This window comes from Telmatherina bonti (genome assembly GCF_933228915.1).
Source record: "Telmatherina bonti genome assembly, chromosome: 20".
Taxonomy (NCBI): domain Eukaryota; kingdom Metazoa; phylum Chordata; class Actinopteri; order Atheriniformes; family Telmatherinidae; genus Telmatherina; species Telmatherina bonti.
In genome coordinates, this window is record NC_136618.1 from 1,624,359 (window position 1) to 1,649,192 (window position 24,834).

General features: G+C 50.1%; 2 protein-coding genes across 8 annotated transcripts in view; both read right to left on the minus strand.

Moving 5' to 3' along the window:
* Positions 1–3,229, minus strand: part of LOC306770785 (copine-3-like) — a 40,341-nt gene extending 37,112 nt beyond the window's left edge. For all 5 annotated transcript variants that reach the window (XM_079259732.1, XM_079259728.1, XM_079259730.1 and 2 more), the window contains exon 1: positions 3,122–3,229. The gene's annotated coding sequence lies outside the window, so the exon portion shown is untranslated. The remainder of the gene's footprint in view (positions 1–3,121) is intronic.
* A 12,778-nt stretch (positions 3,230–16,007) lies between these two features.
* LOC306770787 (copine-3-like) overlaps positions 16,008–24,834 on the minus strand; it is a 47,555-nt gene continuing 38,728 nt past the window's right edge. For 2 of the 3 annotated variants that reach the window (XM_079259735.1, XM_079259734.1), the window contains exons 15-17: positions 19,002–19,238; positions 18,780–18,924; positions 16,008–16,149 (exon numbers count right to left, since the gene is read on the minus strand). In XM_079259735.1, coding sequence (XP_079115861.1) covers positions 18,784–18,924; positions 19,002–19,238 — 378 coding nt within the window. In that variant the 3' untranslated portion in view covers positions 16,008–16,149; positions 18,780–18,783. The remainder of the gene's footprint in view (positions 16,150–18,779; positions 18,925–19,001; positions 19,239–24,834) is intronic. The other variant, XR_013771747.1, reaches the window with a different exon arrangement.

Sequence of the window (24,834 nt, forward strand, 5' to 3'; positions counted from 1 at the left end):
GGTCTGGTTCTGGTTCTGGGTCAGAATACGGTCTGGTTCTGGGTCAGACTACGGTCTGGTTCTGGGTCAGAATACGGTCTGGTTCTGGTTCTGGGTCAGACTACGGTCTGGTTCTGGGTCTGGGTCAGAATACGGTCTGGTTCTGGGTCAGACTACGGTCTGGTTCTGGTTCTGGGTCAGAATACGGTCTGGTTCTGGGTCTGGGTCAGAATACGGTCTGGTTCTGGGTCAGACTACGGTCTGGTTCTGGTTCTGGGTCAGAATACGGTCTGGTTCTGGTTCTGGGTCAGACTACGGTCTGGTTCTGGTTCTGGGTCAGACTACGGTCTGGTTCTGGGTCTGGGTCAGAATACGGTCTGGTTCTGGGTCTGGGTCAGAATACGGTCTGGTTCTGGGTCAGACTACGGTCTGGTTCTGGTTCTGGGTCAGAATACGGTCTGGTTCTGGGTCTGGGTCAGAATATGGTCTGGTTCTGGGTCAGAATACGGTCTGGTTCTGGGTCAGAATACGGTCTGGTTCTGGTTCTGGGTCAGAATACGGTCTGGTTCTGGTTCTGGGTCAGAATACGGTCTGGTTCTGGGTCAGACTACGGTCTGGTTCTGGTTCTGGGTCAGAATACGGTCTGGTTCTGGGTCTGGGTCAGAATACGGTCTGGTTCTGGGTCAGAATACGGTCTGGTTCTGGGTCAGAATACGGTCTGGTTCTGGTTCTGGGTCAGAATACGGTCTGGTTCTGGGTCTGGGTCAGAATATGGTCTGGTTCTGGGTCAGACTACGGTCTGGTTCTGGTTCTGGGTCAGACTACGGTCTGGTTCTGGGTCTGGGTCAGACTACGGTCTGGTTCTGGGTCTGGGTCAGAATACGGTCTGGTTCTGGGTCAGACTACGGTCTGGTTCTGGGTCTGGGTCAGAATACGGTCTGGTTCTGGGTCAGACTACGGTCTGGTTCTGGGTCTGGGTCAGAATACGGTCTGGTTCTGGGTCAGACTACGGTCTGGTTCTGGGTCTGGGTCAGAATACGGTCTGGTTCTGGGTCAGAATACGGTCTGGTTCTGGGTCAGAATACGGTCTGGTTCTGGTTCTGGGTCAGACTACGGTCTGGTTCTGGTTCTGGGTCAGAATACGGTCTGGTTCTGGGTCTGGGTCAGAATACGGTCTGGTTCTGGGTCAGACTACGGTCTGGTTCTGGGTCAGAATACGGTCTGGTTCTGGGTCAGACTACGGTCTGGTTCTGGGTCTGGGTCAGAATACGGTCTGGTTCTGGGTCTGGGTCAGAATACGGTCTGGTTCTGGGTCAGAATACGGTCTGGTTCTGGGTCTGGGTCAGAATACGGTCTGGTTCTGGGTCAGAATACGGTCTGGTTCTGGGTCTGGGTCAGAATACGGTCTGGTTCTGGGTCAGAATACGGTCTGGTTCTGGGTCTGGGTCAGAATACGGTCTGGTTCTGGGTCAGAATACGGTCTGGTTCTGGGTCAGACTACGGTCTGGTTCTGGGTCAGAATACGGTCTGGTTCTGGGTCAGAATACGGTCTGGTTCTGGGTCTGGGTCAGAATACGGTCTGGTTCTGGGTCAGACTACGGTCTGGTTCTGGGTCTGGGTCAGAATACGGTCTGGTTCTGGGTCAGACTACGGTCTGGTTCTGGGTCTGGGTCAGAATACGGTCTGGTTCTGGGTCAGAATACGGTCTGGTTCTGGGTCTGGGTCAGAATACGGTCTGGTTCTGGGTCAGACTACGGTCTGGTTCTGGGTCTGGGTCAGAATACGGTCTGGTTCTGGGTCAGAATACGGTCTGGTTCTGGGTCTGGGTCAGAATACGGTCTGGTTCTGGTTCTGGGTCAGACTACGGTCTGGTTCTGGGTCTGGGTCAGAATACGGTCTGGTTCTGGGTCAGACTACGGTCTGGTTCTGGGTCTGGGTCAGAATACGGTCTGGTTCTGGGTCAGAATACGGTCTGGTTCTGGGTCTGGGTCAGAATACGGTCTGGTTCTGGGTCAGACTACGGTCTGGTTCTGGGTCAGAATACGGTCTGGTTCTGGGTCAGACTACGGTCTGGTTCTGGGTCTGGGTCAGAATACGGTCTGGTTCTGGGTCTGGGTCAGAATACGGTCTGGTTCTGGGTCTGGGTCAGAATACGGTCTGGTTCTGGGTCAGAATACGGTCTGGTTCTGGGTCTGGGTCAGAATACGGTCTGGTTCTGGGTCAGAATACGGTCTGGTTCTGGGTCTGGGTCAGAATACGGTCTGGTTCTGGGTCAGAATACGGTCTGGTTCTGGGTCAGACTACGGTCTGGTTCTGGGTCTGGGTCAGAATACGGTCTGGTTCTGGGTCAGAATACGGTCTGGTTCTGGGTCTGGGTCAGAATACGGTCTGGTTCTGGGTCAGAATACGGTCTGGTTCTGGGTCAGAATACGGTCTGGTTCTGGGTCTGGGTCAGAATACGGTCTGGTTCTGGGTCAGACTACGGTCTGGTTCTGGGTCTGGGTCAGAATACGGTCTGGTTCTGGGTCAGACTACGGTCTGGTTCTGGGTCTGGGTCAGAATACGGTCTGGTTCTGGGTCAGAATACGGTCTGGTTCTGGGTCTGGGTCAGAATACGGTCTGGTTCTGGGTCAGACTACGGTCTGGTTCTGGGTCAGACTACGGTCTGGTTCTGGGTCTGGGTCAGAATACGGTCTGGTTCTGGGTCAGAATACGGTCTGGTTCTGGGTCTGGGTCAGAATACGGTCTGGTTCTGGTTCTGGGTCAGACTACGGTCTGGTTCTGGGTCTGGGTCAGAATACGGTCTGGTTCTGGGTCAGACTACGGTCTGGTTCTGGGTCTGGGTCAGAATACGGTCTGGTTCTGGGTCAGAATACGGTCTGGTTCTGGGTCTGGGTCAGAATACGGTCTGGTTCTGGGTCAGAATACGGTCTGGTTCTGGGTCTGGGTCAGAATACGGTCTGGTTCTGGGTCAGACTACGGTCTGGTTCTGGTTCTGGGTCAGACTACGGTCTGGTTCTGGGTCAGACTACGGTCTGGTTCTGGTTCTGGGTCAGACTAACTACGGTAGTTTCTCCTACAGAACAATTTAGCTTCATGCTAAGCGCCTTGTTCTTGACTTCCTGGTAAAATCCAGACTTACCGAGACGAGACTTCAGGAGAAGCTTCTAAATGCAGGAAAACGGGACGTATTTTCTCACCGAGATCTTTTACGTCATCCAGTGGCGTGGAAAAAGCCACGCCCATCCACAACTGGAACGTCATTCCTTGGCAGCGGGCGCATAGACATAATACACATAGACGCCGCATCACGCTGCCCTCACGAGCTGACGTCTCATCGCGCCGCCATCTTGGATGGGTCTCCATGCCCCACCAATGCTTTTATTTGTAAAGTGTAGGCCCAACCACAACAATAATTCCACCGATTTTTACCTGACTTTTTTCACAGTTTGTGAAGAAGCATACTTAATGTCAGATCGCTTTAATGGCAACGACGAGGAAGCCCTGCAACAGTACAACAGTATGAACATAAACGAATGCAATTTCAACATAGAAATGCCTAAAGCATGACAGAGAAACTTAAATTAGCTTAGCAGCGGTAGTACGGGAACTTACGGGACATAAGCCAAACAGGATAACATCTCTGTCTTGCCATGAACAATATCACGACACGACTTTGTCTGCTAGCTTAACCATGTCTATTGGGGCAGCGAAGGCGGCGACTGCAGCATCAAGTCCAGTGGGACATCCTTGGGGGTGGGATAAAAAAAAAAAAAAAAGGCCATCCCTGGTGGGCACCGCCTTGCTGGTACTGACGAAGATGGAGCAGGTCGATGCTCTCTGGCCACTGAAGCAGGCAGTGGTGATAGCGCAGCCCGCAGCTGTCTGGCATGGTGGGTAGTCGGGGTATAGGCGCAGAGGAAGCGCCAGTTGCACAAAGTCAGGCGACCCGACCAGTCGACCTTGATCTGATACTGATCATAGCCCAGCAACTCCACCACCACCTCAGACCTTTACCACTTGTGCGGGCTGGGCCCCTGCAGGTTCTGGAGGAACACCGTCTCCCCCAGTGCTAGTGGGCAGAGAGGCCGTGAGCGCTGCCCCAGAGACTCAGTAGCATGGGACATACGAGTACGGAGGGCCTCCTCCTTCGTGACCCATGTCTGACGCCAGAGCGGGCGGACATGTGGGTTGGAGAATTTCTCAGTCCTACTGACGAAGGACATGGAGTCACGCAGGGGACGACCAAAGATAATCTGCGCAGACGAGAGATTACAAATCAGAATCTGGCTTGTTACGCAGCTGCAGCATTGCATGCAGGAAACGGTCATGATCAAGACTGCCAGTTGGGCTGGTGTTGGATACTGGGAGGCGCTTAGCCATCTTCACGGCAACCTCAGCCCTGCCGTTAGACTGAGGAAAACCAAGAGAGGACACACAATGTCTGACATGCCATAGACGGAGGAAGTCCTCTGTATGGCTGGCGTTGAACTCTGGGCCCCCGTCACTGGAAAGTTTCTCCGGGACGCCAAAGGTAACAAAAGAACGTACGGAGGTGGCGAACCAAGCCAGTCAAGCACCCTAAGTCAGTGACCACTGTGGAGCTGAGGACCTCTACCTAGCCTGAAGGGCAGTCTCCAATGACCAAGTAGTGGCGGCCCCCATAGTCAAAGAAGTCGGCGAACACAGCCTCTAATGGTGTGCATGATGGCAAGGATGGAATAGGGGGTGTGGCATTGCGGTTGCAGTCTGCATATCCATCCCTGATGGCCCAGATGTCCCTCAACATCGCAGGCCAGTAAACAATGGCACAGGCGCGCTGCTCCATCAGCGAAGTCCCCTGGTGAGCAGCGTGGAAGTGCTGAAGGACCCTGCGTCTTAGGGATGGCAGAACCACGACACAGTTGTCATACAGTAGGACACCATCTAGTGCATAGACGGACTCACAGACTGGCGACAGGCCGGCCAGGGAAGGGTCATTAGCATCAATCTTACCCTCTAGCTCAATAAGGTTCAGAAGATGGGCAAAGGAAGCATCTGCCGTCATCTCTTGAGCAAGGAGGGGCCAGAAGATGACACCACGTTCCTGCGCATCTTCGCAGATGGACGCCATGACGACGACAAGGTCGTCGCACCCTTGCATAAAATATTTTGTCTGCTCAAGACCCCAGGCCACTACCAGAGCCTCCCCCTTGATGGCAGCGTAACACTATTCTGCCAAGGAAAGGAAGCGTGAACCAGCAAGGGTTATCTGCCATCCACCCAGAACTGCAGCCACAGTGTTGTTGGAGGAGAAAGTAACCAATGCAACGCCGGGACCAGTCAGGGCGAAGGCAGGTCCTCCTCTGCATGTCATAGATCTCCACACCCACCCGGATGCCCTCAACCACCACCTGTGCACAATGCCTGCCCCGCCAACTTGCGTGAGGAAGTCAATGGTCCTCCACCAGTGCTGCTCCAAGTCAGTGTCATAGTGGATGGTGTCGTCAACACAGCGTTCCTTGCACTCGTAATCTGAGAGGATAGCGTCAAAACTGTGGTTGTAGCCATCCCCAGAAGACAGGAAACCCTGTGGCGCCCTGGTGTAACACCAGTGGTCGAAGGGGGATATAAAAGTGGTCAGGTGGTGATTCGACTCATGCAGGGGTACACTATGATAGTCATTCCAGGCATCCGTGACAGTCTTCCAGGCTCCCTTTGGGATGCGACGTGCAAGGTTGAAGGGGGCGTTCAGTGGCAAAAGTCTTGCATTGAATATACTTGAGAGGTGAGAAGGCCACGGTTCTGCAGGGGGAACCGTCATGCTTCCGAGTGACCACCATACAATGGCACCATGTCACTGATTTACCATAAGACACGCGTTCAATCACTCCAACCCCTTCATCCCGAAGGAGGTCATTGTATACTTTTTGCTGCCAGTGCAGGGGCGCAGTTGCTGCAGTGTGGCACGCCTTAGGTGTGGCTTCTGGGTCCACATGAGTCTCAATAGGTGGCCCATCCATGGATGGAAGCTCCCGATGGGGGCAGGTGTTGAATGTAGATTTGGCATATCACCTCAACAGCCAAATCCTCATTCTGCCATTACTACTTGGTGTGCATGGGGAGGACAACTTAGCAGGCCGAGAAGGAGAGCAACGACTCATAGGAGAGGTAAATGGACTGGACTGAACTCCTAACATACACCATAGAATGGCAGGAGACGACCACACCGCTGCCGGGGGTTGTAGAGAGCACAGCGAAGAAAGCACCGTCAGCAGCAATAGGAGAGTGGTTGGTGGCCTCAGACCTACAGGGTGCAGGTCATTAGGCAAGAATCTGCAGGCAAGAAACTCTGAGAGGGACCATAGGTCTGAATGCACCCTGGTGTCATCGATTGCTGACACTGTTGCCTTTGAGCACGAACCCCTGCTGCAGGTGCTGCCTCCTGACTCAGCCAGGTCATCAATCAAGATGGAGATTGACACAGGGGGTGATCTCTCACTTGGCGTGTCTCCACACATCCCTCAAGAAGATGTGGTGGTCAAGCTTGATGGATGTGGGTCTGACGGCACCAGGATACGTCACCAGAGCACGGCACCCGTGCCAACCCCTGCAATGTCTAGCAGGCAGGGCCTTGGACCAGGATGACAGAATCTGAGAAATTGGCTCTGATTCCATGGCAGCTTGTTGGCTAACGGGTGGCAGCTGCTGCCGCCTCTGACACCGACGGGCCCTGAAGCAGTCAATGCAGATTTCGGTGAAGCTTGGTATTCCAACTGCGAGGTCCCTCCGAGAAGACCTCAAAAGTGTTCTTGCAGTCCAGGCATGAGGCCTATTTAGCCCTGTCAACCGGGGCTGGGGTTGGGGTGGGAGTGCATTGTGAGCCATTTCTTTGTTCTCAACGAGCGTGATAACCTTATTCACTGATTTCCTCAGGACATCGGGTATCCCCAACATTTCGCGGTGTATGTCTGGGTCATACATGCCGTTGACCAAAACATCACGGATAATATGATGGGTATAGTCCACAGCCCTGCCGCATACATGTAGCACCCCATCAGACTTCTAACCAAAATTAAAGATTACTAACCGCTTAAAACAAGCTGATGGGGTGGTAGGGGGTTCGTTTTAGAAAAGGATATCTACCAATAAGGTTTACCGCTTTGCTAGTCTGATTTTACTGTCATGAAAAATCCACTATGCTAACAGACTACCAGATATGACACCAGACAACCACTTTGGGGAAAAAAAAAAAAGGTCAGTTTTAATAACAATTGGTTGTTCTTTTCATAAACCAAATAAATGAGCACTTGCTTGACAACAAGTTAACTCACCCCTTTAGTTGACGGGTAACTTCAAGGAACAATGAACAGTTTAAACAAACCCATGGGCCCCCCCCCCCACACACACACACACAGTTCACCGGGTAAGACGTGGCAGGCCTGAGCAACGTTGGTCATAGGATGAATAAGGCTTCCTCTTGCGCGCTGAAGATCCGCCGAATGTTTGTTCTGATGCCACAATCTGTCCAGAAAAAACAATCCTCTCCTCATGATGATGCGATCCAGACAATCTCCCATTGTCATGTGTCCTCATTGTGGCGAGACTACGGATACTTCTATCAAGTTTGCCACCTTTTCCGTCCTTCAGCTGTGTCTCCTCCGTCTTTTTGCACCTGCTTCCTCTCCTCTCATTTTCTCCATCTCCACCCCTTGTTATGCAGCCAACTTGCCAAGAGAATACTAACTGAACACCACTTTTCAGCCAATGAAACAAAAGAAAAGTGTCTCTCACCAACTTCCTGTGTCTTTGCACTCACTGTTGCGTGACTGCCGGATATAATATAGTGAAATTACTTTATTATACACAAAGCACACATTAACAAACAAATTACCCAATTATTAAAAGTTTTCTCAAATTACGTATTTAAACCATACCTTATATTTAAAATGAGCCAATTTGTATGCAGGAAATAAATAAATGAATTCCCTTATTTCCCAGGGCTGCCCTGTAGGCGCAGGTCTCCGCTTTCCCCCGCACCCTGGCAGAAAAGGCGCAGAAAGATTCATCACCTTCCTGGTGTAGTTGAAGGAGCTCAGAGCTCGCACGTGGCCACAGGATTGACTGCAAGTGAGCACATGGTAGCTAACAGGTCTGGCAGGGGTCCAGATGCAACATTGTGGTTCGCTTTCAATAAACTACATCTGAGTTTGGGCCCAGCACACTGGAACAACTGGAAAGGGGCTTGGGCGTCCCCTACGCCAGAGCGAATGCAGAAGACAACCCAGCGACAAGTGAACAGGTTCCATTCTTCTATTGCCGATGTCAACCCTGGGACGTTCGAGTTTGGGGCCTGGAGGAGTAGGACCCAGGCAGACGCGGCAATTCCAGGCAGGTTCTGCTGGGCGAGCCAGTGATTCGTCAACAGGGCGACAGCCTCAGACAGACCATCCATACTGAAGGTGCAGCCAGGAACGGAGAATTTAACAACAACCATGGCTTCCTCATGAAGAAACACACTCCTCGATGTCAGATCGCTTTAATGACAACGACAAGGAAGCCCTGCAACAGTATGAACATAAACTAACGCAATTTCAACATAGAAATGCCTAATGCATGACATAGAAACTTAAATTAGCTTAGCAGTGGTCGTAAAACATAAGCAGACTTACAGGATTTAAGCCGGACAGGTTAACATCTCCGTCTTGCCATGAACAATGTGAAAACACGACTTTGTCTGCTAGCTTAACCATGTCTAATGTTTCCCCAGCCTCTAGTGACACCCAGTGGCCGGTGGAGAACTCTGCAGTTTGAAATGATCGGAGAAAGGACCCAAAAGCAGCACAAGAGATCTGGGCAGGTTAATAGTTTTTATTTTAGCCACTTGGTGAGGTTCGGTGCTGGAGTTGGACTCTGGTTCCCAATGAGCAGAGCAGAGTAACCTTCCTCTGGGCCGACAGAGTGGACACCTAGCACAACAAGGTGACTGAAGATCCACAACTCACGGTTGGGGGTCCTCCAGGACAGAAACCCAGTAACCACTGGGGAGCAGGCTCCAAGGGCAAGGCAGGAAGCAGAAGTCGGGGACGGATCAGGTCGGTAACGGGCAGGCAATTGTGGTCGGCGTGCTGGAAGGTCAGGCATGAGAGCAATGACAATCTGGCAGTGAGTGAATGGTGGAGGCTGCATATATACGCAGGCTGAACTGATGGGGATTGTGAACAGGTGGCAGAGGCAGGTGAGAGCAGTGAACTGATTAGGGGTGTGGCAAGCAGCAATGCTGGAGGAAGCAAGGCTGATTGTGACACAGTTTGGTTTGTAACAAAGGACAGATATTATGATGCATGTCACTGTAAAACATTAAAAACGACGCACTTTTATGCTAAAATATTTTTATAATGCCATTTAACTAAGACATAATGTAGCTGCAATATAAATAAATGTATAAATTAGTTTGACACTAACATTTTTGGATTGTTTATTGATGCATTTGGATTTATCTGTTTTTATCTGGTCAAATAAATTATTATTCAATCTTGTGAAATGTAATTCCACACCATCTGCTGTCAATATTTTGCCGCTCATTGCAACCGTATGCTGAACAAAATACGGGAATACTTGCTGCTTCCTCTTGACTATGGTTGAGTTTTTCTTTTATTTACATTTATTAATTTATTGGAGATGCAGTTGGACAGTTCTGCTAGACAGGCTGAAACACTGGGTTGGGGTATTCTGATCTGCACTGAAATGATTCTCTTCCTACCTCTCTGGTAGATTATTCTCTGTGGCTGCTGCAAAGTTAAGTCGTCAGCTTCATTGCTTGATCATGGCACTCCACAGGGGTCCATTCTGGGTCCATTATTGCTCATTTTATATTTGCTCCTTTTGCAGGATATTATAGGGTCATTTAAAGATATTTCCTATCATTACTATGCTGATTATCTCCAGTTCTATATTTCTTTTAAACCTCTGGATGTTTTTAAGATTCAGTTTTTACTTGGGTGTCTGGATGCTGTCAAGACTTCATTGAGCGAAAATGTTCTTCAGATCAATGAAGCAAAACCTGAAGTTCTTGTTTTTTTACTAAAATAGTTGAGAGTCTCAGCCCGCTTGGTTGTTTTATTAAGCTGACAGTGAAGAACCTCGGTGTAATCATGGATCTGCACTTTCCTCAGACGCCCTCATAAAGCCGCTTGTTTGTTCCTGTTTCTATCATCTTAGGAACATTGCCAAGCTGAGAGCCGTTTTTGGAACGACTTGGAAATGATCGTTCATGCCTTCATCGCCAACAGACTCGACTACTGCAATTCTACCTTTACCTGCTTAAACACATCGTTGGGCCGTCTCCAGGTTGTTCAGAATGCAGCTGCAAGGCTACTTACTAGATCATCTAAATTCATCCCGTCACCCCGCTACTGATCCAGCTGCACTGGCTCCCTATTACTTATATAGTGCAATTCAAAATCAAAAATTTTAACATATAGAGGCCTCCATAACCAATCGCCTGGCGATATTAGAAACCTTTTAATGCCATATGTTCCCAGCAGGTCTCTGAGATCTGCTGACCAGGGTCTGCTGGCGGTTTTACATAGACCGTTTAAAACAGCAGGTGACAGAGGCCTTTGCAGCAGGGGCCCCTGCTTTACGGCACTCCCTTCCTCTCAGCCTGAGATTGGCCGAGTCGGTGATCTCTTAATAAGCAGCTCAAAACACATCTTTTTATCTTGCTTTTATTGACTTTTGTTTTTAAGTTTTTTCTTGATGTTTTTTTTTTTATGTTGTTTTGTTGTGAAGTGCTGTGTGATTTTTATCTTTAAAGGCGCTGAATAAACAAACCTTTACTTTTTCAACCAGCTGGTTGCCATGGTGATACCAGGTATTGCGCTCCCCTGATGATGGCTTTTTGTTCTAGTTCTTAACTCTGGATCAAGATAGTCTGAGCTGACAGGACCGACTCAAACTAGGAAGCAAAAACTCAAAAGTTACTCAGCTCAGACTCAGTTAACCTCAGTTCTGTTAGTTAACCAGGGTTTCCGTTAGTTAACCAGGGTTTCCGTTAGTTAACCAGGGTTTCCGTTAGTTAACCAGGGTTTCTGTTGGTTAAACAGTTTCCGTTCTTTAACCAGTTTCAGTTAGTCAGGCATAGTTTCTGCTAGTTAACCAGAGTTTACTTTAGTTAACCTGTTTCTGCTAGTTAACAAAAGTTTCTGTTAGTTAAATAGTTTCCAAAAGCTAATCAGTTTCTGCTAGTTAACTAGGATTTCTGTTAGTTAACCAGATTTTCTGGTCGTTAACCAGTGTTTCTGCGAGTTTAAGCTAGTCAAGCAGAGTTTCTGTTAGTTAGCCAGTTCAGTTTGGTAAACCTCCTTTCTGGAACAGAAGATTACTAAAGATTAGTAAGAGAACACAGAAAAACTGAAATGGAATAAATAAAACGAGCTGCATCTGAAGAACAGGTAATATTTCTTTAATATATTGATATAAAATCAGTTTACATGATTAAATAATTTTAAACAAAATGAATGGTTGTTCTAAAGTCCCTTACAGGGTTAATGAAGTATTTTACATTTATTCGCGATGAACATGGTAGAGAGATAAAGTCAACAACCTGACATGAAGCAAACAAGTGGTCCTGCAGTCACACTGCAAACCACAAATAAACATCATCACATGCATGTAAATATCCACCTGCAGAAAGTTTCAGTCATTCCCAGTACGACAGAGTAAACATCCAGTTAATAGTGTAAACAACCATTTTATGATGTGGTTTCCATGGAAACTGGTGGTTACGATGAAGTCATAAAACAACAGCTGTTTCTTGTGATGAGTGAAAATAAATGTTAACTAACAGATAATCTGTTGAGGAAACATCTGGAAACTCTGGAAGCTCAGACCAGACGGACAGCGAGGTAAAAGACAGCTGCTGAACACCTGAGACCTGGACGGCGAAGCTGCATTAACTAAGTTAGTCAACTGGGTCTAACTAACCTAGACCGCCAGGTTAGTTAATCTCTGGTTAGTTTATCCTGCTTGAACATACATATCAACTGGTTCCAGCAGCATTCAACTGGTTCCAACTGGTTCCAGCAGCATTCAACTGGTTCCAACTGGTTCCAGCTGCATTCAACTGGTTCCAACTGGTTCCAGCTGCATTCAACTGGTTCCAACTGCATTCAACTGGTTCCAGCTGCATTCAACTGGTTCCAGCAGCATTCAACTGGTTCCAACTGGTTCCAGCTGCATTCAACTGGTTCCAACTGCATTCAACTGGTTCCAGCTGCATTCAACTGGTTCCAGCAGCATTCAACTGGTTCCAACTGGTTCCAGCAGCATTCAACTGGTTCCAACTGGTTCCAGCAGCATTCAACTGGTTCCAACTGGTTCCAGCTGCATTCAACTGGTTCCAACTGGTTCCAGCTGCATTCAACTGGTTCCAACTGCATTCAACTGGTTCCAGCTGCATTCAACTGGTTCCAGCAGCATTCAACTGGTTCCAACTGGTTCCAGCTGCATTCAACTGGTTCCAACTGCATTCAACTGGTTCCAGCTGCATTCAACTGGTTCCAACTGCTTCCAGCTGCATTCAACTGGTTCCAACTGCATTCAACTGGTTCCAGCTGCATTCAACTGGTTCCAACTGGTTCCAGCTGCATTCAACTGGTTCCAACTGCATTCAATTGTTTCCAACTGGTACCAGCTGCATCCAACTGGTTCCAGCTGCATTCAACTGGTTCCAACTGGTTCCAGCTGCATTCAACTGGTTCCAACTAGTTCCAGCTGCATTCGACTGGTTCCAGCTGCATCCAACTGGTTCCAGCTGCATTCAACTGGTTCCAGCTGCATCCAACCGGTTCCAACTGGTTCCAGCTGCATTCAACTGGTTCCAGCTGCATTCAACTGGTTCCAACTAGTAACAGCTGCATTCAACTGGTTCCAACTGCATTCAACTGGTTCCAACTAGTAACAGCTGCATCCAACTGGTTCCAACTGGTTCCAGCTGCATTCGACTGGTTCCAGCTGCATCCAACCGGTTCCAACTGGTTCCAACTGCATTCAACTGGTTCCAACTAGTAACAGCTGCATCCAACCGGTTCCAACTGCATTCAACTGGTTCCAACTAGTACCAGCTGCATCCAACCGGTTCCAACTGGTTCCAACTGCATTCAACTGGTTCCAACTAGTAACAGCTGCATCCAACCGGTTCCAACTGCATTCAACTGGTTCCAACTAGTACCAGCTGCATCCAACTGGTTCCAACTGGATTCAACTCGTTCCAACTAGTAACAGCTGCATCCAACCGGTTCCAACTGCATTCAACTGGTTCCAACTGGTTCCAACTGCATTCAACTGGTTCCAACTAGTAACAGCTGCATTCCAACCGGTTCCAACTGGTACCAGCTGCATCCAACCGGTTCCAACTGCATTCAACTGGTTCCAACTAGTACCAGCTGCATCCAACTGGTTCCAGCTGCATTCAACTGGTTCCAGCTGCATCCAACTGGTTCCAGCTGGTTCCAGCTGCATTCAACTGGTTCCAGCTGCATTCAACTGGTTCCAACTGGTTCCAGCTGCATTCAACTGGTTCCAGCTGCATCCAACTGGTTCCAACTGCATTCAATTGTTTCCAACTGGTACCAGCAGCATTCGACTGGTTCCAACTGGTTCCAGCTGCATCCAACTGGTTCCAGCTGCATTCAACTGGTTCCAACTGCATTCAATTGTTTCCAACTGGTACCAGCAGCATTCGACTGGTTCCAACTGGTTCCAGCTGCATCCAACTGGTTCCAGCTGCATTCAACTGGTTCCAACTGCATTTAATTGTTTCCAACTGGTACCAGCAGCATTCGACTGGTTCAAACTGGTACCAGCTGCATCCAACTGGTTCCAGCTGCATTCAACTGGTTCCAACTGGTTCCAGCTGCATCCAACTGGTTCCAACTGGTTCCAGCTGCATCCAACTGGTTCCAACTGGTTCCAGCTGCATTCAACCGGTTCCAACTGGTTCCAGCTGCATTCAACTGGTTCCAGCTGCATCCAACTGGTTCCAGCTGCATCCAACTGGTTCCAACTGGTTCCAGCTGCATTCAACTGGTTCCAGCTGCATCCAACTGGTTCCAGCTGCATTCAACTGGTTCCAGCTGCATTCAACTGGTTCCAACTGGTTCCAACTGCATTCAACTGGTTCCAACTAGTACCAGCTGCATCCAACCGGTTCCAACTGGTTCCAGCTGCATCCAACTGGTTCAAGCTGCATTCAACTGGTTCCAACTGGTTCCAGCTGCATTCAACTGGTTCCAACTGCATTCAATTGTTTCCAACTGGTACCAGCAGCATTCGACTGGTTCCAACTGGTACCAGCTACATCCAACTGGTTCCAGCTGCATTCAACTGGTTCCAACTGGTTCCAGCTGGTTCCAGCTGCATCCAACCGGTTCCAACTGGTTCCAGCTGCATTCAACCGGTTCCAACCGGTTCCAACTGCATTCAACTGGTTCCAACTAGTACCAGCTGCATCCAACTGGTTCCAACTAGTAACAGCTGCATCCAACTGGTTCCAGCTGGTTCCAGCTGCATTCAACTGGTTCCAGCTGCATTCAACTGGTTCCAGCTGCATCCAACTGGTTCCAGCTGCATTCAACTGGTTCCAACTGCATTCAATTGTTTCCAACTGGTACCAGCAGCATTCGACTGGTTCCAACTGGTACCAGCTGCATCCAACTGGTTCCAGCTGCATTCAACTGGTTCCAACTGGTTCCAGCTGCATCCAACTGGTTCCAACTGGTTCCAGCTGCATTCAACTGGTTCCAGCTGCATCCAACTGGTTCCAGCTGCATTCAACTGGTTCCAGCTGCATTCAACTGGTTCCAACTGGTTCCAACTGCATTCAACTGGTTCCAACTAGTACCAGCTGCATCCAACTGGTTCCAAGTGGTTCCAGCTGCATTCAACTGGTTCCAGCTGGTTCCAGCTGCATTCAACTGGTTCCAGCTGCATCCAACCGGTTCCAACTGGTTCCAGCTGCATCCAACTGGTTCCAGCTGGTTCCAGCTGCATCCAACTGGTTCAAGCTGCATTCAACTGGTTCCAACTGGTTCCAGCTGCATTCAACTGGTTCCAACTGCATTCAATTGTTTCCAACTGGTACCAGCAGCATTCGACTGGTTCCAACTGGTTCCAGCTGCATCCAACCGGTTCCAACTGGTTCCAGCTGCATTCAACTGGTTCCAACTGGTTCCAGCTGCATTCAACTGGTTCCAACTGGTTCCAGCTGCATCCAACTGGTTCCAACTGGTTCCAGCTGCATTCAACTGGTTCCAGCTGCATCCAACCGGTTCCAACTGGTTCCAGCTGCATTCAACTGGTTCCAGCTGCATTCAACTGGTTCCAACTAGTAACAGCTGCATCCAACTGGTTCCAACTGGTTCCAGCTGCATTCGACTGGTTCCAGCTGCATCCAACCGGTTCCAACTGGTTCCAACTGCATTCAACTGGTTCCAACTGGTTCCAGCTGCATCCAACCGGTTCCAACTGCATTCAACTGGTTCCAACTAGTACCAGCTGCATCCAACCGGTTCCAACTGGTTCCAGCTGCATTCAACTGGTTCCAGCTGCATCCAACTGGTTCCAGCTGGTTCCAGCTGCATTCAACTGGTTCCAACTGGTTCCAGCTGCATTCAACTGGTTCCAGCTGCATCCAACTGGTTCCAACTAGTTCCAACTGCATTCAACTGGTTCCAACTAGTACCAGCTGCATCCAACTGGTTCCAACTGGTTCCAGCTGCATTCAACTGGTTCCAGCTGCATCCAACTGGTTCCAGCTGCATCCAACCGGTTCCAGCTGCATCCAACCGGTTCCAACTGGTTCCAGCTGCATTCAACTGGTTCCAGCTGCATTCAAGTGGTTCCAACTAGTTGAAGCTGCACTAGGAAATCAGATAAAAACAAGATTCTAAACAATTAAAGCACTTTAGTGAAAAAGAAGGTTTAATAATGATGAAGTTTGCATTTTATCCTGTTCCAACAGCACCAGGACCTGGGTGAAGAGAAGGATCTGGATGAGGAGGAAGGCTGGTTCTCAGAGGGCATCATCAGGGACAGCTGTGGAGGTTTCAGGTTCATGCTACTAAAGAAGTCAGACACCTGACCCGGGATTTCTGCCAGGACATTCTGAGCCAGCATCTCCTGAGGACACTGAGAGACAAGACAGACATAAAAACAATGGACAAACATCCAAATATACAAAGACGTGGATTATTATTTCTAAAACATCAAGATCCTAGAGCTCAAATTCCTGAGGTTGAAAACACATTCCTCATACCAGGACACGTTACGTCCACATTACATCCTCGTGTAACGTCCCTCATACCAGGACACGTTACGTCCACATTACATCCTCGTGTAACGTCCCTCATACCAGGACACGTTACGTCCACATTACATCCTCGTGTAACGTGCCTCATACAAGGACACGTTACGTCCACATTACATCCTCGTGTAACGTCCCTCATACCAGGACACGTTACGTCCACATTACATCCTCGTGTAACGTCCCTCATACCAGGACACGTTACATCCACATTACATCCTCGTGTAACGTCCCTCATACCAGGACACGTTACATCCACATTACATCCTCGTGTAACGTCCCTCATACCAGGACACGTTACGTCCACATTACATCCTCGTGTAACGTCCCTCATACCAGGACACGTTACGTCCACATTACATCCTCGTGTAACGTCCCTCATACCAGGACACGTTACATCCACATTATGTCCTCGTGTAACGTCCCTCATACCAGGACACGTTACATCCACATTATGTCCTCGTGTAACGTCCCTCATACCAGGACACGTTACGTCCACATTACATCCTCGTGTAACGTCCCTCATACCAGGACACGTTACATCCACATTATGTCCTCGTGAAACGTCCCTCATACCAGGACACGTTACGTCCACATTACATCCTCGTGTAACGTCCCTCATACCAGGACACGTTACGTCCACATTACATCCTCGTGTAACGTCCCTCATACCAGGACACGTTACGTCCACATTACATCCTCGTGTAACGTCCCTCACACCAGGACACGTTACGTCGTCGCGCAACGTCCGTCCCGTCATAGCAGGACACGTTACTTCCTTGCGCAATGTCCCTCATACCAGGAGACCTTACGTCGTCGCACAAAGTCTGTCACACCAGGACACGTTATGTCGTTGCGCAACATCCATCCTGTCATACCAGGACACGTTACTTCCTCGTGCAACATCCCTTATACCAGGATACGTTACGTCGTCACGCAACGTCCATCCTGTCATACCAGGACACGTTACTTCCTCGCACAACGTCCCTCATACCAGGACACATTACGTCGTCACGCAACGTCCATCCTGTCATACCAGGACACGTTACTTCCTCGCGCAACATCCCTTATACCAGGATACGTTACGTTGTCACGCAACGTCCGTCCCGTCATACCAGGACACATTACGTCGTCACGCAACGTCCATCCTGTCATACCAGGACACGTTACTTCCTCGCGCAACATCCCTTATACCAGGATACGTTACGTTGTCACGCAACGTCCGTCCCGTCATACCAGGACACGTTACTTCCTCGCACAACGTCTGTCATACCAGGACACATTACGACGTCGCGCAACGTCCGTCCCGTCATACCAGGACACGTTACTTCCTAGCGCAATGTCCCTCATACCAGGACACATTTCGTCCTCGCACTATGTCCGTCCCTCATACCAGGACACGTTACGTCCTCGCACTATGTCCGTCCCTCATACCAGGACACGTTACGTCCTCGCACTATGTCCGTCCCTCATACCAGGACACGTTTCGTCCTCGCACTATGTCCGTCCCTCATACCAGGACACGTTACGTCCTCGCACTATGTCCGTCCCTCATACCAGGACACGTTACGTCCTCGCACTATGTCCGTCCCTCATACCAGGACACGTTACGTCCTCGCACTATGTCCGTCCCTCATACCAGGACACGTTTCGTCCTCGCACTATGTCCGTCCCTCATACCAGGACACGTTACGTCCTCGCACTATGTCCGTCCCTCATACCAGGACACGTTACGTCCTCGCACTGTGTCCGTCCCTCATACCAGGACACGTTACGTCCTCGCACTATGTCCGTCCCTCATACCAGGACACGTTACGTCCTCGCACTATGTCCATCCCTCATACCAGGACACGTTACGTCCTCGCACTATGTCCGTCCCTCATACCAGGACACGTTACGTCCTCGCACTATGTCCGTCCCTCATACCAGGACACGTTACGTCCTCGCACTATGTCCGTCCCTCATACCAGGACACGTTACGTCCTCGCACTGTGTCCATCCCTCATACCAGGACACGTTACGTCCTCGCACTATGTCCGTCCCTCATACCAGGACACGTTACGTCCTCGCACTATGTCCATCCCTCATACCAGGACACGTTACGTCCTCGCACTATGTCCATCCCTCATACCAGGACACGTTACGTCCTCGCACTATGTCCGTCCCTCATACCAGGACACGTTACGTCCTCGCACTATGTCCGTCCCTCATACCAGGACACGTTACGTCCTCGCACTATGTCCGTCCCTCATACCAGGACACGTTACGTCCTCGCACTATGTCCGTCCCTCATACCAGGACACGTTACGTCCTCGCACTATGTCCGTCCCTCATACCAGGACACGTTACGTCCTCGCGCAATGTCCCCATGGGAGATAAGACATAAACTATCAGAGATCTGGGTTTGTCAAAGAAAACTGAAGGGATGAGGTGTAGGAGAAGGTTGGGTTCATACATGTCTAGACAGGATGGGGGTCTCTGGGTGTGTCTGATGTAGGATGGAGGTCTCTGGGGGGCTTCAAGTCAAATAAATTGAAGAAGGAGGCCACCTGGTCTGGCAGCTCAGCCAGAACACTCTGAGCGAGAGCTGCAGCACCTGCCTGGAATAACATGACATTGTTTCAGAAAATTGTTGACTGAACCGGACCAGACCAGACCAGGTACTACTGGAACTCACGTTCTGAAACTGTCTGAACGGGACAAACTGGACGATGTCTCTCATGGCGGCTTCGCCGACAGCCGAGCGCAGAGTTCCGTCGTCTCCATCCAGGAACTCCATAGCGCTAAAGTCGGCTCCGCCCACTCCTACGATGATGATGGACATGGGCAGCCGGGACGCGTTGACGATGGCGGAGCGCGTCTGGTCCATGTCGGTGATGACGCCATCGGTGATGATCAGCAGGACGAAGTATTGCTGAAAAGAAGAGGAAGTTATAACTCCTTCAGACCGTAAATTGACTTTATGAACCTCGTCACCTCTTTCAGTCTCAGACTGGTCCAGACTCCTCCAACACACAAGGCTGGCAATGCTCTTGACTTGGTTCTGACCAGAAACTGCTCCACAGCTGATCTGTCTGTCACTCCGCTGCCCCTTTCAGACCACTTCCTGGTCAAATTCTCAGCCCTTCTCTCTCATGACACTCAAGAGGTTCCGAGGATGGTTCCAAAAACTGACCAATCGCTGTGCTGAATTTTTGCAAGGCCCAATCCGCATTTGGTTTGAAGGACTTTCATCCAATCACAAGGCTGAATTCATTTTTACAAAATGCTCAATATCTCAAAAACTACAAAGATTTGTAATGACAAAAGTCACAGATATCCTGAAGGAGCTGCAGGGTGTCAGGATCCGGTTCCTGGGTGCCTTGTCTGCCTTGTCTTGTCTTGTCTTCTTGTCTCGTTGTCATCTCCTCCTCCCAGCTTCCTAATTGCCCTCATGTGTTTTTCTCTCCCTTGTGGGTATTTAGGTGCCTGGCTGTTTCTTTGCCAGATCATTTTGTGTTTCTCACTTTGTGATCTGGTCCTTTCTCTGATTTTCTCTGCAGAGTCCCTGTTTTATCTGAACCTTGGGTTTCTTTTTTTCTGGATCTGGCTTGCCAGATCCACTGGTCAATCCTCAGTCCTGGTCCTGCTGGACCAGATCCACTGGTCGGTCCTGGTCCTGCTGGACCAGATCCACTGGTCGGTCCTGGTCCTGCTGGACCTGTCTGCTGCTTTTGACACAGTGAAAAATGAGCAACAGCTTGCTTCAGTCGGTGCTGAGATTCGTTCCCTGGCCCAGCAGATTGGTCGGCCCCAGCCCACGTCCCCACATCTAGCCGTCCTACACCCATAAGTGGGTCTGTCCTCACCAGAACCCACACCTGTTCTGGTTCCAGTCCGTCCCCTGCCGGATTCATTCAGCTGGCTCGGCCTGAAAGGTTCTCTGGGGACTCTGGAGACTGTCGGGCCTTCCTCACACAATGTGATCTTCACTTTGAACTCCAGGCAGGGCACTACTCTTCGGACCGAGCCAAAATTGCTTACATCGTCACTCACTTGTGTGGACGAGCCGAGGCCTGGCCCACAGCTGAGTGGCAACGCAAGTCTCCAGTCTGTGACTCCCTCAACGCTTTTACTCAGATTTTCCAACGTACCAAACCTGGAAGGGAGGCTGCCGGGGCTCTGATTAATCTTAAACAGGGAAGACGTAGAGCTGCTGACTACGCCATTGAATTTAGGACCATAGCCGCAAATAGCAGCTGGAACGACACAAACCGATGCCTATATTAGTGGTCTCTCGGACCCCATAAAGGCCCAACTGGCCCCCCTTTAGTAACCAGACACTCTTGATAGCCTGATTCCACTCACCATTAAGATAGACAAAAGACTGTTTGATAGACAGCAGGAGCGACGTAGCACTTCATCCCCTGTGTCTCCTCAGAGAGCACGGGTTGGAGACCCTCCTGACATGCGTCCTCTAAACATCTTCTCCAACCTCCACAGACCACCAGCCACCTCTGTCGGGGTCAGAGGAACCCATGCGGCTGGGTCGGAGCCGCCTTTCCCCAGCTGAGCGGGAGCGCCGGATCTTGTCAGGTGAGTGTCTCTACTGTGGTCGGAGGGGTCACTTCATCAAAGACTGCCCGGTGCGCCCAAAAGAGCCATCTCGTCAATGACAGTGGGAGATTTGCCGAGCAGACTTCCAGCACCCACTAACTCATGCTCCTGCCTAATCCTTGATTAGGCAGGAGCACAAATTGTTGTTGGGGGGGTTTCCTTCTCTGTTTCTGCGCTCATTGACTCTGGTTCTGAACAAAGCCTGCTGGACCATGATTTGGTCAAACGGTCAGGCATCAAACTGGAGGCATTAAATCACCCCTTTGCAGTCACCTCCCTTAATGGTTGGGTAGTTTCTACCATTAAATTTCACACTGAGCCTGTTCATGTTGTTGTTTCTGGTAACCACCATGACCATGTCCGGTTCTTTGTTTTTTCCTCCCCCCAACATCCTTTTGTCTTGTTCACGAGTGAGGGAAGGATGGAGCGTGAGATCGACAGACGGATCGGTGCGGCGTCTGCAGTAATGCGGACTCTGCGCCGGTCTGTCGTGGTGAAGAAGGAGCTGAGCCAGAAGGCGAAGCTCTCCATTTACCAGTCGATCTACGTTCCTACCCTCACCTATGGTCATGAGCTGTGGGTCGTGACCGAAAGAAGGAGATCTCGTATACAGGCGGCTGAAATGAGTTTCCTCCGCAGGGTGGCCGGGCTCTCCCTTAGAGATAGGGTGAGGAGCTCGGTCATCCGGGAGGAGATCAGAGTAGAGCCGCTGCTCCTCCGCATTGAGAGGAACCAGTTGAGGTGGCTCGGGCATCTGGTCAGGATGCCTCCTGGACCTCCCTGGTGAGGTGTTCCAGGCACGTCCCTCTGGGAGGAGACCCCGGGGAAGACCCAGGACACGCTGGAGGGATTATATCTCTCAGCTGGCCTGGGAACGCCTCAGGATCCCCCCGCAGAGTTGGTAAATGTGGCTGGGGAGAGGGAAGTCTGGGCTTCCCTGCTTAGGCTGTGGCACGAAGACGAGACGAACATCCCATTGTGTTTGGCCACTCCTGGTTAACCCAGCATAACCCTGTCATTGACTGGAGCTCTGGGGCCTCATTTACGAAAAACGCACGCACAAAACCTGGCGTCCGCCAATTATAGTCAACTTTTGGAATTTATCAAAACACGACTTGGCGGTAAAACGTCCCGACCTCCACGCCAACTCTGACCCCGGCGTACGACAACATCTGGAGAAACGGGAAACGGCGACACCAAAGGCAGAAAATAAAACCAAAGAAATGGTGTGAAATTTGATACATTTGTTCAAAATCAAGTATAAACCTTTACGCAGAATGTTGGACATTAACAGCATTTGCAAAAAAAAAAAAAAAAAAAAAAAATCTCACATTTGATATTGTTCCTCCACCACTAAAACATCAACCACTAAAATCTGTTCTGAAACGAAGCAGTTCTAAGTGTAATAAAAACCATTTCACACAGTTAAGTTATACAGAAGCTGCCATAATAATAAAAGTCTAAAAACTGCATCAAAATGCAATTTGATATTGTTCCTCCACCACAGCACAGCAAATCCAATAAACTCACTGACTTGTCAGAGTCCCAGCAGAACCTCTCAGTCTTCACATCCAGCCTGACGGCTGCCAACATAGACTTCTATCAGAAGCAGATCCACAATGCTCCCAACACACGGCAGCTGTTCATGGCCTTTAACTGTCTTCTTTCTCCAGCAGCTGCTCAGCCTCCCGCCACGCTGACTGCAGACATGTTGGCTTCCTGTTTTACTGAAAAGGTTGCTACCATCAGGAATCACTTCTCTGAGCCTGACCAGCTCAGTCCACCACATCCAGCTAGTGGTGCCTCACTTTGCTCTTTCTGCCCTCTGAATGAGGACCAAGTCTCTAAACTTCTAGTCAACTCTAAAGCCACTAGCTGTCCTCTGGATCCGGTCCCTACCGACATCCTGCAGAGCATTTTACCTCCAATCAATCTGCAGTGACCCATATTATCATCTCCTCTCTGGAATCCGCTGTCTTTCCCTCTGTCTTCCAGCAAGCTCGGGTCACCCCGCTGCTGAAGAAACCCACACTCAACCCAGTCCAGGTTGGAAACTACCGGCTGGTCCCACTGGTGCCGTTCATGTCCACACTACTGGAGCGGGTCGTCTTCAGTCTCCCAGTTCCTCCATGATAGAAACCAGTTAGATCCACATCAGTCTGGCTTTAGGCAAGGCCATTCCACTGGAACTGGTCTCCTGTCTGTTACCGATTCCCTCCAGCTGGACCAGATCCACTGGTCAGTCCTCAGTCCTGGTCCTGCTGGACCAGATCCACTGGTCAGTCCTCAGTCCTGGTCCTGCTGGACCAGATCCACTGGTCAGTCCTCAGTCCTGGTCCTGCTGGACCAGATCCACTGGTCAGTCCTCAGTCCTGGTCCTGCTGGACCAGATCCACTGGTCAGTCCTCAGTCCTGGTCCTGCTGGACCAGATCCACTGGTCAGTCCTCAGTCCTGGTCCTGCTGGACCAGATCCACTGGTCAGTCCTCAGTCCTGGTCCTGCTGGACCAGATCCACAGGTCAGTCCTCAGTCCTGGTCCTGCTGGACCAGATCCACTGGTCAGTCCCCAGTCCTGGTCCTGCTGGACCAGATCCACTGGTCAGTCCTCAGTCCTGGTTCTGCTGAACCAGATCCACTGGTCAGTCCTCAGTCCTGGTCCTGCTGGACCAGATCCACTGGTCAGTCCTCAGTCCTGGTCCTGCTGGACCAGATCCACTGGTCAGTCCTCAGTCCTGGTCCTGCTGAACCAGATCCACTGGTCAGTCCTCAGTCCTGGTCCTGCTGGACCAGATCCACTGGTCAGTCCTCAGTCCTGGTCCTGCTGGAACCAGATCCACTGGTCAATCCTCAGTCCTGGTCCTGCTGGACCAGATCCACTGGTCGGTCCTGGTCCTGCTGGACCAGATCCACTGGTCGGTCCTGGTCCTGCTGGACCAGATCCACTGGTCAGTCCTGGTCCTGCTGGACCTGTCTGCTGCTTCTGACCCAGCCAACCATCAGGTTCTCCTCTCCACTCTCTGAGCTCGGCATCTCTGGATCTGTCCTCTCGTGGTCCACGTCCTACCCCACAGGAAGATCCTTCAGAGTATCCTGGTGAGGAGAAGTGTCCAGATCACATGAAAACAGGGGAGCCTCAGGGATCGGTGCTCGGCCCTCTTCTCTTTCCACCATACACCTCCTCACTCGGTGCAGTTAGAAGCTCTCATGGCTTCTCCTACCACTGCTATGCAGATGACACTCAGCTTTTCCTCTCCTTCCCACCAGACGACACAACGTTTCACCAGAACCAGCAGCACGTCTGGTTTTCTACCAACCCAAACTGGTTCATGTCACTCCGCTGCTAATCGCTCTTCACTGGCTTCCGGTCGCAGCACGCAACAAATTTAAAGCTCTGCTTCTGGTTTACAAAACAATAACTCAAACGTCTCCCGTCTACCTTCACTCCCTAATCCAGACCTACACTCCCTCTCCACAGCTACGTTCCACCAGTGAAAGACGCCTCGTGTTACCACCACAACGTGGGACTAAATCACCAGCCAGACTCTTTTCCTCTGTTGTTCCACGATGGTGGAATGATCTCCCAAACTCTGTCCGCTCTGCAGAGTCCCTGTCTACTTTTAAGACCCAGCTGAAGACTCAGCTCTTCAAGGAGAACTTCAACACTTAGTTTAGCTGTATTTGTTGGAAAGTTGGAGAACTTAGCCCAGTTCTTTGCAACAAACTTTATGGTATTAATTCTTTGTATTATAATATAGGTGATATTATGGGATGGGAAGGGAGTTAACAAACAACAAAAAGCCTGAAGCTTCATGTAAGGACCTGCATCCAACTGGACAGTCCACCATCACCTTCCTACCATGTCCTCTACTGTCTGATTTCCTGCTTGTGTTGTTCTCACTCTGATGTAAGTCGCT